The 16,888-nt window shown below is 35.4% G+C and overlaps 1 protein-coding gene across 5 annotated transcripts in view; it reads right to left on the bottom strand.

Moving 5' to 3' along the window:
• Positions 1-16,888, bottom strand: part of LOC137244834 (probable peptidoglycan muropeptide transporter SLC46) — a 68,656-nt gene that overhangs the window by 4,496 nt on the left and 47,272 nt on the right. For 3 of the 5 annotated variants that reach the window (XM_067774430.1, XM_067774431.1, XM_067774434.1), the window contains 3 exons: positions 2,245-2,354; positions 1,926-2,076; positions 1,621-1,804 (listed from right to left, as the gene is read on the bottom strand). In XM_067774430.1, coding sequence (XP_067630531.1) covers positions 1,621-1,804; positions 1,926-2,076; positions 2,245-2,354 — 445 coding nt within the window. Of the gene's footprint in view, positions 1-1,620; positions 1,805-1,925; positions 2,077-2,244; positions 2,355-7,862; positions 8,641-16,888 lie in introns of those variants that run through there. The other 2 variants (XM_067774433.1, XM_067774432.1) reach the window with 2 other exon arrangements.

Raw genomic sequence — 16,888 nt, 5'->3', positions numbered from 1 at the left:
CATTTAGAAACTTCTTCGAAACAGTTTGATCGTTAAAATAGAACGCGATTGTTTTCAAGGGCATTTCGGAACTATCACAGCATATTTTCGAGATTGTTTTGTTATTATTTTCGGACTATCTACATATATCCTTAGTAGCAACACACTATTTCAGTACAGTTTCCGGAACTTTTTCTGGTTTGTTTTTGGGATTATATTGGAAGTATTACGGGATTATATCTCAATTGGGCAAATTTGCAAAAGTGTCTTATTAAAGTGTTATGTTTTCAGTTATTTCAATGTCGTCCAATTTAAACCTGGATTAAAATTTAGCACATTCGACGAATAGGAGGCCTTGTAAATTGCCCAAATACAAAAGTCACAATTTGTTAGAATTTTACGTGTTTTCGGGGTTTTGACTAAAGATTTTAAAAAAATTTAGTTTTCTTAATTTATTTTAACTCTTAAAAGATGTGAACAAAATTCAAAACATATAATCGTAGTATTGAAATAGGAACGAAATTTAGTAATTAGTTGAAAGATATCACTTCTGCGTAGATTATACATACACTTCCGATTTAAAAATAGCAGCTAAAATTATTTTTGTAACTTTTACCAGTTACTTTCTTCTTTTTACTTAAGGTGATTCAAACAAAAAAAGCGTACACTTTAAACAAATTTCGAATACTCAAACTAAGAACACTCTTCGAATAAAAATTTGTCCAAAATCAATGTGAATTTTGTAAGAGTTCATGTCTTGAGCAGCATGCCTCAAAAAGTTTCCTAAAATTCTTAATAAAAATTTGGAAATGCTCATCGAGGTTTTCGAATAAAGTATGCGTCAAAGTTTTCGAATTTTTCCGAAAACATTTTTGAAATTGATTTATATAAACTTGGTTTTAATTTATATCAATAATACAAAAAGAACAAAATAACTGATAAAATTTTCAAATGAATTTTTAGTGTTTTTTTAGACCTACATATTGTTACGAACATTAGCATCACTAAGCTGCTACTAAATAAGTGCACAACAACAATAAAGCATGTAGAAGGCGAAGAAGAGATATCTCACACACACGACTATGTAGTCATCAGCCGATGTAGTTACTCACACATACACACGCCTATGGCTATGGGAGAGCTGTGGACTACAGATATACATGTATATAGCTGGTAACTCACCCAGCATGAGATACAACTGTTCGCGAATTTACTAGACCTTAGGAGAAATGGGTGAACGAGGAAACCGATTGTATAAAAGCAGCAGAAGCTGAGTAATAACTAATCAGTTTTGATTTAAGCACGCTATTGGTTGTGAAGTATAATTGTGAAGAACTACTCCCAAAGTAACCTAAATAAAGAACAGTTTGCAATAGTGAATATTGATATTAAGTGATTTATTCAAGAGTTTAGCGATTCGAACGTTAGCAGAAGGTTTCAAATAAGCGGAATTTCGCAAAATTCGTTACAATATATATAATTTTATAACTTTGTTCTTAGAGAGGTAAGCTTTATTTATTTTTTTTTTTTTTTTTATCAAACCGCTTACTTAAGCTGCAAGTACAATATCCCTGTTTTAAAAAGTCAATTAAACACACATTTGTATACTTATGAATCACATTCCATAATAGTATAACCAACCTGTAGGGCCTAGTCTTAGTGTCCGTAACATCAGATATGAAACAAAAAGCAGCCACTGAAAAAACGCAGTTACCACCTAGAATAGAGTGTGGTACAACAGCCAAAACATAATACCATGGATTCACGGGCTGGTAGATGGCTATTTCACATATGACAGCAGCAATGATGTAGGTAAACGAGAAACCTGTTGAAATTGGTATATAGAAATGCGCAAAAAGAAATTTGCGTATGTTTATATGTTCATTAAATAAATATAAGCAAAAACCAGAAATTTTGTGTGTCATTATAATTAATACAATTCGTACCTATCATTGAAATGATTAACAATGGTTTACGTCCATAATGGTCCGACCATGAGCCAATAAAAACACCACACAAAGCCGGTACAATGCTTTCCAACAAAGTTCGTAACATAAACAGATTTGCAACGTATGGCTGCACTTCGGTTTCAATTTTCTAGTGCATAAAAAAATCGAAATAACACAAATCAGATGTAATAAATATAACTAAAAACATATTTTAATTTATTTATTTATTTTTTTTTATAACTATGTAAGCGTTAGTTTCATTTGTAAGAATTTTTATTGTTTATTGTTGTTATTAGAGAGAGTTACTGTTACATACCGTTGCTTGTTCACTGACATTTTTTGTGCCCAACTCTTGGCAAATGCTTTCATTATAGTTAAATACCGTTGTGCAGGCCTGATATATGATCTGATTTCGCAGTATAGTACCTGAGGGAGAAAAGCGCATAAATTAACAAATAAGGAAGGCTAAGTTCGGGTGTAACCGAACATTACATACTCAGCTGAGAGCTTTGGAGACAAAATATGGTAAAATCACCATGTAGGAAAATGAGCCTAGGGTAACCCTTGAACGTGTTTTTATGACATGTGTATCAAATGGAAGGTATTAAAGAGTATTTTAAAAGGGAGGGGGCCATAGTTCTATAGGTGGACGCATTTTCGAGAAATCGCCATAAAGGTGGACCAGGGGTGACTTGTACGATATGGGTATCAAATTAAAGGTATTAATGAGGGTATTAAAAGCGAGTGGGCCTTAGTTGTATATGTGAAGGTGTTTTCGAGATATCGACCAAAATATGGATCAGGGTGACCCAGAACACCATCTGTCGGGTACCGCTAATTTATTTATATATGTAATACCACGAACAGTATTCCTGCCACGATTCCAAGGGCTTTTGATATCGCCCTGCAGAACTTTTTCATTTTCTTCTACTTAATATTTTAGGTGTCACACCCATTTTACAAAGTTTTTTCTAAAGTTATATTTTGCGTCAACAAACCAATCCAATCGCAATGTTTCATCCCTTTTTTCGTATTTGGTATAGAATTATGGCATTTTTTTAATTAATTAATTTTTTGGTAATTTTTATAGCCTTATGCGCTTAAAGGCCGTCGATCAAGAATAACCACAAGTTCCTGAAGGTGGCTTCAGACTGAAGCCGAAATATTGACAAATTAAAAAAACTAATGAAATTTTAAACATTGTGTTTTATTTAACCATGGCCTTTAAGCTCATTTTTTATTAACATAATTAATTTTTTGAAATTTTCGATAGCGAAAAAGTGGGCGTAGTCATAGTTGGATTTCGCCCATTTTTAGTACCAAGATAAAGTGAGTTCAGATAAGTACGTGAACCAAATTTAGTAAAGATATATCGATGTTTGCTCAAGTTATTGTGTTAACGGCCTAGCGGAAGGATAGACGGTCGACTGTGTATAAAAACTGGGCGTGGCTTCAACCGAATTCACCCATTTTCACAAAAAACAGTTATCGTCATAGAAGCTATGCCGTTATCAAATTATACAGGGATTGTTGAATTTTTGTTCGACTTATGACATTAAACGTTTTCTAGACAAATTAAATGAAAAAGGGAGGAGCCACGCCCATTTTAAAAATTTCTTTTATCTTTGTATTTTGTTGCACCATATCATTACTGGAGTTGAATGTTGACATAATTTACTTATATACTGTAAAGATATCAAATTTTTTGTTAAAATTTTACTTTTAAAATTTTTTTAAATTTAAATTGGGCGTGTTCGTCATCCGATTTTGCTAAATTTTATTTAGAACACAAACAGTAATAGGAGTAACGATCCTGCCAAATTTCATCATGATATCTTCAACGACTGCCAAATTACAGCTTGCAAAACTTGTAAATTACCTCCTATTAAAAGTGGGCGGTGCCACGCCCATTGTCTAAAATTTTACTAATTTTCTATGCTGCGTCATAAGGTCAACTCACCTGCTAAGTTTCATCGCTTTATCCGTCTTTGGTAATGAATTATCGCACTTTTACGGTTATTCGAAATTCTCGATATCGAAAAAGTGGGCGTGGTTATAGTCCGATTTCGTTCATTTTAAATTGCTATCTGAGATGAGTGCCCAGGAACTTATATACCAAATTTCATTAAGATACCTCAAAATTTACTCAAGTTATGTGTTCACGGACAGACGGACGGACAAACATGGCTAATTGAATTTCTTTTTTCGCCCAGATCATTTTGATATATAGAAGTCTATATCTATCTCGATTAGTTTATGCCGTTACGGGGTACCGTTATGCGAACAAAATTCTCTCTGTGAGCTCTGCTCAGCTGAGTATAAAAAAAACGAACATGTTTGGTAATAAAATAAGAATCGAATATGGACAGATCCGAAAAGGGAGCAGAGAACGCTTTTTTAAGAACGTGCCGAATTTCGGTCAATATCAGTTGTTGCCAAACAAAAACCCAACCAGTTATCTTTCAAAATGCTATCGCGTAGTTCTACTTCGAAACATATACATCTTAGTAGATTTTAACACAAAATTATTATTATTAATGAGCCTCGATACACTGCTACCATTATTTGGATCTATTGTGCTTGACCTTTCAGTATATTACTGTATGTAAGAGTCACAGCACCGAGATGTGAGAGTATCTTCCTTGTCAGAGCAACGCACGCAAAAGCGAGAGATTTGTGTCTCGGGTATATTGAAGGTAATATGGTAGAATGCAGTGTCGGGTATAGTATACAGTGGGAATTCGTAGGTCCTATCTGCTTAGATTAATGGGTTTGGCTGATACTCTCGTTGCTGGGAGTGTAAATAATTTGGCTCGGTTTTCGGTTTTCCATCCAGTGTTGTCTGAACTGCTTTGTTTCCAAGTAACTTATGGTTTCCCTAGTGTGTGGCTTTATGAGTTTAAAGAAGGGCTCTGTACCATAAAATGCTGGCAAGTACCCTACCTGGCTATATAGTCTGCCTGTACATTACCCTCATGTCCGCTAGCTTAGAAGGAATTGTGTAAGACCGCAAGGCACTTAAGGCTGACATAATACGGATACTGCGCGAGGACAAGCCCCTTCGCAGACATTATCTAACGCAAACTTCTATTGGATAGATGTCTGCTTGAAAAAAATTTGGGGCAGCATCCAATTGGTATCGATTTCTTGAAATTCGGCCCATAGATGCCAGCTCCCGATGGAGATTACTAATATCGTTTTCTTTTCTATTTCAATTTTCTTCGCTAAAAATTTGTGAAGTTACGAAAATAAATTGTTCCGATCACTGATTTAGCAGGCTTACACTGCCACACCGTCATTATATGCAGGATAAAAGTGTAACGCTTTCGCGTTGCCAGCAGGCAACAATTTTTACAAAAGAACGAAACACCCCGTAAAGGTGTTGCCTGCTTTTAAAATAGAACAAAATAGATTTACAAACCGTGCGCATCCTATTAAAAGCGTAACACTTTTTTCAGAAAAGAAAGTCACCTACATACCCTTGCGTGCCAAGTCCAATGAATTTCAGTAAGTCAAGGAGGCCATCTATGACTAGGATCCACAATAGGGGACATAGTTCACCCCCCTGAGGGCATCCCCTAGTGGCCATAATTGTCTCAGTTGTCCGTGCCAGCTAAAGATTTTTTCTCTATATCACCAGCAAATGATCATTGGCCAATCATGGTTTGTTCAATTGCTTGATGTGTCGTGGGGTTCGAAATCCCCTGACATGTCAATAAAGGCGCAGAAGGCTATATTTTTATACTCCAAAGCCTTTTAAATTTTTTCCGTGAAGCTATGAATAGCCATCTCTATGGACTTTTCTGACTAATAGGCAAATTGAGCCCTACTTAGAGGGGTTTCTTTACGTTGACAGCCCTAATATACTGATGCAAATTTTTTTCCGTACTCTTTAGGAGAAACGAATTGAGGCCAATTGGTGGTTACGACAAGGGCAGTTTCTCGGGTTTCCCTAGCTTTGGTATGAATACTACCTAACCAAGTAAAATTAAAAGACGTAGTAGTAAATTGAGATGTTTCTATTTAAAATAAAAGAATAGTGGAAAAATGCTGTTCTTGTTGTTGTATTAACAATAAAGACACTCCCCGAAGGCTTTTGGGAGTTTTATCGGTGTTGATGGTCCTTTGCCGGATATAAATCCGGTACGTTTCGGTAACAAAGCACCATTAAGGTACTAGCCCGACCATCTCGGGAACGATTTATATGGACACATTAAACCTTCAAGGCCATCCCTCCCTCCCCACCCCCTAGTTCCATGAGGAGCTTGGGGTCATCAGAGCCTCGTCTGTTAATGAAACAGGATTCGCCGCGGGTAGGTGAGGTTGACAATTGGGTTGGAGAAGCTATATATTGGGCTGGTAACCCCTTGAGAGGGTTGCGCCACACAACCCCTTGAATTCCTTGGCAAAATGCTCAAATCGATTAATGGTTTAAAATTTACTCTCAAACTTCAAACCATGTATTCAATAAAAAGTGTTTTCTTTTTCAAGTCACGCCTTCTCGTTTATTAATCAAATTATCGTTAGTACAGACTGTTGTTGTTGTTGTAACAGTGCTTCGCCCCATCCGATAGGTGCGACCGATCACAAATTGTCATCAATATCCTCTAACGGAAGTTCAAGGAAACTTGCTCTTTCAACAGGGGTGGACCATAATGAGAGGGGTGTTACAGGCGTTGGTTCCACATTACAATTAAAGAGATGGTTGGTGTCATGTGGGACACATTGCAAGCGGGGCATACATTTTGTATGTCGGGGTTGATTCTGGGTAGGCAACAGTTTAACCTGTTGCAGTATCCAGATCGAAGTTGAGCTAGAGTGACTCGCGTTTCCCTGGGGATTATGCGTTCCTCTTCAGCAACTTTTGGGTACTGTTCTTTGAGTACTGGATTCACCGGGCAGTTCATGGCATAAAGCTCCGACGTCTGTTTGTGGAGTTCACTGAGGACCTGCTTGTGTTTTTTGGCTTCATACGGCTGAGTTCTCAGGTGTCGTATTTCCTCATAATGCTTACGGAGATGACTCCGCCCCTGAGCGGTGTTGGCTCATCAATCAGATGTCTGTTGGGATGCCCACGTGTTTGGGTATTCAACAGGAACTGTGTGGTTAGCATCTTATTTCTCTCACTGATGGAGAGTATTCTCGCCTCATTATGTTGATGGTATTCTGGGGACATAAGAAGACAGCCCGTGGCCGTTCTGAGAGCAGTATTTTGGCAGGCCTGTATCTTCTTCCAGTGAGTAGTTTTTAGGCTTGGCGACCATATAGGGGACGCGTAGCATGCTCACCAAAATGTAGATACTGATCAAACGTCACACCTAAGAGGTTGGGGTGTAGGACAGTCGGTAGCGTAGTGCCATCGACGTGGATGTTCAAAATGGTCGACATTTGGGACGTCCATGTTGTAAATAAGGTCGCGGAGGATTTATTCGGTGATAATGCCAGGTTTCACGAGGCGAAAAAACTGGAGAAATCAGGGAGGTAGCCGTTTATTCTTTTTCAAAGCTCATCGATCTGTGGGCCTGGGCCTGTGGCCATTATTGTGCAGTCATCGGCGTAGGAAATGATAGTAACTCCCTCTGGTGGCGAAGGTAGCTTTGATATGTAGAAGTTAAACAAAAGTAGTGATAGGACACCATAATGTGGCACTCCTTGTTCAATTCTTCTTGGTTTTGATGTTTTGTTTCTAAATTGCACCGATGCCTGCCGACCACCCAGATAAGTCTAGCGCAACCAGTACTGTTCTATGGTGGGGGGTTTGATTTAAACCGCAATTTATATGGGTGCTAATGGCATTTAGCGCGGTGGTGGTGCTATGGAGTTTTCTAAAGCCATGCTGATGACAGACTAGCAGTTAGTACACACTCGTGATTTATATTAACTAATAATACAATTATTTTCAATAAAACTATTCGGCTATTTCACGTTTTTTACCTGAAAGACTATGAGCAAAAACCAAAGTAAAAACAATCGGTTCTATATAATACATATAGAAGATGTTTCCCCATTGCAACTGTTTTATGCGTGCCACAAGCGTGCTCGCCGCCTTCTCAACCATTTTTGTAATATTGTTTCAACAATTGTATTATAATTTGTTTCATAAAAAAAATGTTAACACAATTATAAACACATAATTTTAATTCAAACTTTCACAAATCTTTTTTTATTCCCAGCTGGTACATAATATAACTGTAATAACAAACACTATAAATATTTATTTAAAATTTATTTAATTGCCTGCGCTTCCAGACTTGTTTTTTAATAACTTTGGGTAACTGTCACTAAATTTTATGCGTTTAGGTCCGAAATAGATGTGCTTGATCCGAGTTGAAGTTCCGCTTTGAATGAATGAATTGTTTAATGAATGTTTTAACCCAATATTTCGAAAAAAAATTTAGAATAGAACCGCCTTTTGCATTTACGCTTCGCTGGTTCGTCACAAGTTTTGTCGAATTATTTGTAGACATTTGTGCTTAAGTACATATCTACATAGATTTATGGTACATTGTTACACTTTCTATCAATCCCATAGATTGTTTATTGTATTTACAAATTCAAGCTACTACTGATCATCTCCGCTTGCACTGTTTTAAGTGCCGCACACACGCATCCGTTTCAAGCCGATATTACTCTGATACTAGCAAAACTTCATTGTGGCAGTTATTACGAAAAAAAATCGCATGTGAAGTTGCTAGTAATGCTTGTGTGTATGTACACAGTAAACAGATGTTAACCTTATATAAAGCTTATTTCATTTGGCTAAAAGGCTTATGACATCAGGTCTTATATCTATACCGAATATTAGTTGTTTGGCGTATTCCTTATAATACTCCTTATTTTTTTGTACTTATGTCATCAGGCATAAGGTTTATCTGATAGATAAGGTTATCTATAGACTTTTTGTCCACATAAAATAAGGCTTACATGACGAATTATTATAAGCCGGCCACCGTGGTGTAGTGATAGTGTGCTCCGCCTACCACACCGAAGACCGTGGGTTCACGCCCCCCAAAGCAACATCAAAATTTTAGAAACACGTTTTTCCATTTCGAGGACAATTTTTCTAAGCGGGGTCGCCCCTCGGCAGTGTTTGGTAAGCACTCCCAGTGTATTTCTGCCGTGAAAAGCCTCAGTGAAAACTTATCTGCTTTGCAGATGTCGTTCGGAGTCGGCATAAAACAAGTAGGTCCCGTCCCGCCAATTTCTAGGAAAAATTAAAAGGAGCACTACGCAAATTGGAAGAGAAGCTCGGCCTTAAATCTCTTCGGATGTTATCACGCCTCTCATTTATTTATTTATAGACGCTTTTTGTTCACAAAAAATTAATTTAGGCGACAGATAAACTTTAAAGTGTACTTTTCTTTTACATGAAGGAATGTTATGGAATCCCATTATTGGCGAATTCGGTATATTAGCTTATTTATAGTAGTTTTATTTTATTGTTTATATTTTTTTATTTTTCGAAAAATTTAAGGTTTTGTGAGCTCGAGGCCTTGATTTGAATAAAACACTATGTTAATATTCATACATTTATTTGGTCGATATTTCGACTTCAATCTGAAGTCATTTTCAAGATTGCATGGAAATGCCTGATCGAGTCGATCAGTCGAAATATCGACCAAATAAATGTATGAATATTAACAACTTCCCTGTCCAATGAGTCACATGCGACTCACAAGAGCGTATTGAAATAAGTTCATGAGTCACGTGTGACTCATTTATTTATACAATTTAAAGACGCTTTCTTGGTATGAACGTGACGTTATATATTTGTGAATTCTATGTGAGCGTATATCAAAAGACCTAAACTTTAGGAAAATGAAAGAACATTTCGAAATTTTTTTCTGATACCTTTTTCTCATTTTCTTCAATTTTGGTATATACTTCTAACTTCAATTAAACAAAAAAGCACACCAATACACGCTTTTGAAATTTATATATCAATTTACCGTTATTAAACGTGGTCTTATGGCCCTATATGTTCACAGGTGACTCATTGAACGTGGTAAACAAAATTGTTTTTGCTCCGTTCAGGAGTCACATTTGACTCACAAAATAAAATAGCCAAAATAAGGTAAATATATGTCAAATTATTTATAAAAATAATATTTTATAATATATATTTATATGGTTCAATTAAGCAATACAAAAAAATAATGGGCGTGGGGCATTCTCAAAGCGCTTTGTATGGGGACAGGGAAGTTGTTAACATAGTGTTTTATTCAAAGCAAGGCCTCGAGCTCACAAAACCCTATATTTTTTAAATAAACAAGGCCATCAGAAATCAAAAATTATATTTTATTTGTCTTTATTTTATTTATTTTATATTACCTCATTTTATTTCATTATATTTTATTTTTATATATTTTAATTCAATTTTTATTTTATATATTTTTTTTTTTTAATTTAATTTATTTAAATTTTATTTATTTTGTTTTATTTTTATTTTTTTTTTATTAATTTGTTTACTTTTATAATAGTTTATTTAGTTTTGTTTTATGTTATTTTACATAATTTTATTCTATTCTATTTTAACTTTTTTATTTTGTGTTCTATTATTTTCATTTTTTTATTTTCGTTTTCTTAAATTTTTTGCTATTTTTCTTTATATATTTGATTTAATTTAGTTTCATCTTATTTAATTTAATTTGGTTTCGTATTATTTCATTTATTCTATTTTATTTTAATTTATTTATTTTATTTTGTTTTATTTTATTTAACTTTATTTTATTTTTATAAAATAATGAAATGTACTGTGATAACCTCCGAAGAGATTTTAGGCCGAGCTTCTCTTCCAAATTGCGTCTTGCCCCTCTTGATATTTCCTACAAATTGGCGGGGCACGACCTACTTTTGTTTATGCCGACTGCGAATCGCATCTGCAAGGCAGATGAGTTTTCACTGAGAGCTTTTCATGACAGAAATACACTCGGAGTGCTTCCAAAACACTGCTGAGGGGCCACCCGCTTAGAAAAATGTTCTTCTAATTAAAAAAACTTGTTTCTAAAATTTTTTTTTTCTTAAGTTCGAAACCCATTTCTGGGACGAAAATTAAGTCACATCTTTTTAATAGCCCCTCAAGTTTAAAAAAATTTTTTGGGTGTATGTAAATATATGTATGCTTATGAACACCAGTATGCGAGAAAAAAGCATACATATATATGTCCATGTAACGAGAGAATTTTTTATACAAATGTGTGAGATGACAATAAAAATAAGTGCATTTCTATGTATGTTGGTATATTTCTTTATAAACACGATACGGAACGACTACGGCGATTAAATTATCAGAAGATCGTTACATATATTTAAAAATAATTAATTTTGTATTCAATCAATGCTTCTTGTATACCGATTGATGGGATTGATTCGCTTTCACGCCCAACTCACAATGAATTAAATAATAATAATTTATGAAATATGTATATCTTTGTTCTAAACAATCAAGCTTGCAGAGGATGTCCTGCACTAAAATTTAATTGCTTACATTTACAAAACATATCTCCCATCCTTATATAGTATTTTAATATACCAAATATTGAAATATTGACTTTTCCGCAGTAGAAGGCATAATCGAACCAGTTTTCAAAAATTTTATAAAGCGTAATATTTCAATTTCCAACTTCGAAATCCATGCCTATGATTTGGAGGTTTCTGTAAACGTAAAACCCTGGTTTAAGCCCGCCAGCCGCTTGCTCAAAGCACATAAAGCACAGGGTTAAATTACTAAATTAAATATTGTAATTCACCAATGAGAATATAAGTTCAAAATATAAATTGGCTTTCTACTCTATACCTAAAATATTTAAATCGCTCGAAAAAAAATGCTAAACACAGCGTCAAAAAACTCCATAATTCGATTGTGTTCATAAAATTTTTGAATATTTTAATGCAAACTTAATAACCTTCGACTCGTCCATACAGCTAATTACCCATAAACAAGTTTCTTCCCAATCAACAGCAGAAAAAAAACCTCAAAGCTTGGAGTAAATGCTTATTCTTATTTTGATTTATAAGGCTGTTTATCGTTTGCGACTTGAACTTTCCACATACTTGCTTCAAACGACAGTTTTCAGATTGAGTTGAAGATTCATTTGAGAATAATATTTCGATTCCGCTTTGTTCCGGTCGTTCTTCAACCCAATAAAGATCAGAATGAAAATTCTAAAACGTTCGAGAACATTTTTTAATTCTCGTATTGATTTGCACAAAAAGTTTAACGCGTACCGTGTTTATAAACTTGTTTGCCTTTATTATATGTAAATTATGAGAGGATAAACCCAAATTTTAAGATATTTGGGTTTAAATTTTAGTCCACAAGCCGCCGTGGTGTGATGGTAGCGTGTTCCGCCCGCCACACCGAAGATCCTGGGGTAACGCCCCCGGGCAAAGCAACATCAACAATTTTAGAAACAAGTTTTTTCAATTGGAAGACAATTTTTCTAAGCGGGGTCGCCCTCGACACCCTCCGAGTGTATTTCTGCCATGAAAAGCTCTCAGTGAAAACTCATCTGCCTTGCAGATGCCGTTCGGAGTCGGGATAAAACAAGTAAGTCCCGTCCCGCCAATGTGTGGGAAAATTAAAAAAAGGAGCACGACGCGAATTGGAAGAAGAAGCTCGGCCTATTATTTATTTATTGTTTTAAGTTTAAAAATGGAAATTTTCTGAACGAAAATTCAAACCAAAATGCTTCAATTCAAGACGTCTCGTTTTATACTTTACGTTTATGTTTAAGAACTTTTTCCCAACGTTTTCTCAAATGTAAATTTTTTTTTTTTGTTTCGTGGAAGGAGGAAATGCTTTATGCACTGACCGGGATATTTAAGCCTCACTGCGATACTCTCCGAGTGTAGCACTCCCTTCTTCCATGAAAGCCTACCCAATAAAACCTAACCTCCCACGGCCCGCGCAAATCCTCGTACCGGACCGCGTTTATCATTACTTCGGGTACGGGTGCACGCTACGTGAGCTCTATGGCTACTCTCACTCTAATGGGCTACGCATCCGTCTTCTCGTTTACTGATAAGTATATGCCTCACATATAATGTTAATTTTAACTTGAGAACAAGTTGAGAAACATTGGAGTGAAGGGCATTTCTATGAACGTAGCAGGCTTAATATTTTCCAATGTAAAAAATTTGGTTAGTTTTCTGAAAAACCTAAACTTGAGTTTCGACAACAAGAATATTTTAGATTTGTAATATTGTAATATGTTTTTTAGTTTAAAAGCGTTGTTACTGTTTATTTGAGTTAAAAACAATGGCGTGTGCGAAGACACAGTACAAAGAAAACTAAATTTAAAATGTTTATAGAAGTTTTTCGCATTAACTTCTCAAGTTTTTGAATTTTTGCGAAAAAGTTTTCGAGGTTTTCGAGCGATAACTCGCGCCAATTAAGAACTTAAAGTGTTTTAAGTCTTTCTTCACCTGCCTCCACCAACTCAGTGTATGTAGGTCTCCCCTTCCCCTGCTTCCAAATGCAGATGTCGATAAAAATACCTTCTGGGCCGGAGCGTCTTCGTCCCTTCTTATAACCGGACTTAGGCAGCGAAGCTATTGGGCTTTTATTCCTAGCGCTATCTTCATTATCTGTGAAAAGTTGATAGAGCTCGTCGTTACATTCGGTATCGGGGACAGGACCATAAATCTTACGGAGAACTTTTCTCTCGAACACTCCACGGGCCATTTCACATTTTCTCAACACCGTCCGTGACTCCGAGCCATATATTAGACAGATATGATGAGCGACTTGCAACGGGGGCATCTTGCCTTGGGCGCTACTCACAGGGGGCGGCAAATGGTCCGCAAAGCAAAACTTCCTGGATAATTTATATTTTTATTATAACTGATTTCTGGATTTTCTATACTAAAAATGCATGCATATATGCGGAACACTTGCGACAGGTTGTGGAATAATCGAAAGCATATATCTTTTTTTTCTCACGTTCCACGTTACGATGGGAATTATTAAAAAATGTTTTAACAAAAACTGTCAAACGCGAATCTGAAACACGATGAAGCGTCATAATACAAGCGGTTAGCATTATTGTCGATGGGCTAAAGAATGTAGTAGAATAATTAGCAGAGGACACTACACCACAAGTGACACCAGAGGCGAAGCTACAATTTTGTTGCAAAATATACTTAATTTCGTAACATTAGTTCATTTCTGGTATGAAATCCTAAGGAGGATTGATCGTGTGTAGCTCAGATTACAAGATCCGGGGATGAATTTTAGGGAAGCGTATCATGATCTTAAATCATTATCGACTGAACTATCTGAAATTCGAGACAATCTCTGTGAAGAAGCAAAAGAAAAAGCGAAGTCTCTTTGTGAAAAATGGGATACTGATATAGTAAAACGAGTAAGAAGGCGCCGCAAAATGCTCGGAGAATCGGCTTGAGATGTTGGTCTTTCCGCAGAATGTGAAATGCCTCGCGTTATGAAAAGTGTTCTCGATCGTCTCCAACAAGATATACGTACAAGATTTACACGACTAAATGACCTTCATTTTAAATTTGGATTTCTCTTAGACGTTGGAAATTTGTTAAACAAGAACTTGGGTGAATTTTATAATACAGATTTCGATGGAACAGAACTTTTTATCGAAGTGTGTGACTGCAAAATATTACTTCGCAGTAGAATATAAATTGAACCTAAAACTCCGTTGAATTACTTACTTTTATAATCTCATATGGAGAAGATGTTTTTCCAAACCTGCGAGTCCTATCAAATACTTGAAGTCCTATCAAATACTCTTGACTTTCTCAGTATCAATTGCTAGCTGCGAACGTTCATTCAGCAAATTATAACTGCTTTTGTCATATTTACGATCAAGGATGGGGCAAGGTCCCAGGGCGCAAGAAAACCTCACTACGCCACTGGCGTACATGTAAAAAAACACGGCTATTATTAAAGTAAAATATAAACGGGTTATTGCATTGATTTCTTTTTTACTACCCAACAAACATTTTTGTTCGATCTCAAGTTGGAAAAAAATTTTTCTAAAATCTCAAACGTTAATTTTCAAATTAAAAAATATTGTTACAGAAATTTGTCTCCTGAAGGAAGTGCGAGCTGCAGGAAAATATGGTTGAGCACGTCTTGTATTCATGTCCTTCGCTCGCCAGGTCAAGGCTCCAGCTATTAAGGGCGGCAGAGTTGCCAGATCGCGATTAAGCTAGGTCCTAGAAGACTTTTAGTATTCGCCAAGAGGACAGAGTTGTTTTATAACATAAGTCCTGGTACCAATTTGAGGTTTTTAATATTTGGTCGTCAAACAAATTCTGGTAACACTATGAACACAATCAGTCTATGTAAGGTCTTTATTGACCGGCCAGTTCATCCTAGCTTTACCTCCTAAACTATTACAAAAAACCTTGGTTGGGTAGAATGCACAAATCACTCACTTAAGTTTACTCATGAGCTGATATGGGATCGTCTTTTTTTGTTGCTTGTAGCACAGTGACAAGGAATATATTTGTAAATTTACATTATTGTCTACCTACTTATTATCGCCGATATGTCTACTTATTACTGGAAGAAAAATAAACCAATATTGATTTGGTATGTATTAACATTAGACCGTTTTGTAAAAAAAAACAGTTAGTTTTTTTACTTCAAAATAAATGGACGATTCGATTTAAAATTTACTGACAATTTTTGCACATTTTAATAAAAATAAATTAGACCACTCAATCGTGTGTTATTTAAGGTCAATATTTATTTATTAATTATTACTTTAAAATTATCTGTTAACTTTTTTTGCAAACCAAAGAATGTCTATTGAGTTTAAGGCCAAACTTCTCTCCCGATTTGTGGTGTGCTGCTTTTTATTTTTCCGACAAATTGGAACGGGCAAAGCATATGAAGTCTGCTGAATGACGAGTGGAAACTTGGACTTGCTTTGTCAAAATTTTTGTTATAGTGAGAAAATATGTTAAAATAAATTTTGTTCTATCATTTTTTTCGGTGCAAATAAAAGATTTAACCCCTGTGAATGCCAAGGAGTTTGGGGAAACGTTGGGTAAACCTGGAGGAAAAATAAATGTTTTTCTTTTTGAATTGAAAAGACCAGCGAAGGCTATATAAAAAACATTCACATAAGGGTGACCTTATTAAGAATAAATTTTCTAAACTGAAGACAGAGTTAAAGCGAGAAGCATTGCTACAATATAAAAGTGGCAGTGTTATATAAGGACTGTTCCGAAATTGCACACTTTTAGATAATTATTGATATTAGTCAAACTTAACGTTATAATAGAAGAAAATTTGTTATCTAGTTCAGGTTTTACATTAAAGCAACGGATGTGATTGTATACATTCCAGTGTCGGCAATTTAAATAGCAAAGTTTGGTGACAAGCGCCTATTTGCAAACAATTTGTATCAGAGGTACTAAATTTAAGAAACAAGAAACGAGAAGGGTTTTAGTAACGTCTGGCGCCTTTCTATTGCAGCACATTATGTAAGCTTTATTTTGACCTAATTTGGTCTCTGCACATTTCTTCAGTTCAACCGCAGAATTCTATAAAATAACGCATGAACGATGAATTAAAAAGAATAGAATCTTCCCAAACTTTCCAGAAGTGTGCACTTTATTTTGGGAACATTCCTTCATATCGAAAAAAAACTTCGTCAACCTACTTAATATTCAATTAAAGGCTCATATTCCAGGAGGTACACATCCAAATGAAACTTTTACATCATAAGTAGTTTTGATAAAGTTGGCAAAGTTCAATTTGTCATTGATCCCAAACGAAAGTGTTTTTCCATGTATGGCGCAAGTTTGCCTTAATAAGCATAAATCGTGACGTGGACCGCTACAGGAAAATTTAGAACAAGCATTTTCAAACATTAATTAAATTTGTTTTTTTTGATGTTTTTTCTCGTAATCTTCATTCTGGACGTAAACAAAATTATCAAATCGAAACTAGCAACCGTTTTAAATTTTATTTTAAC

The sequence above is a fragment of the Eurosta solidaginis genome, chromosome 3 (genome assembly GCF_040869045.1).
Source record: "Eurosta solidaginis isolate ZX-2024a chromosome 3, ASM4086904v1, whole genome shotgun sequence".
Lineage (NCBI taxonomy): Eukaryota > Metazoa > Arthropoda > Insecta > Diptera > Tephritidae > Eurosta > Eurosta solidaginis.
This window is presented reverse-complemented; position numbering and strand designations above follow the sequence as displayed.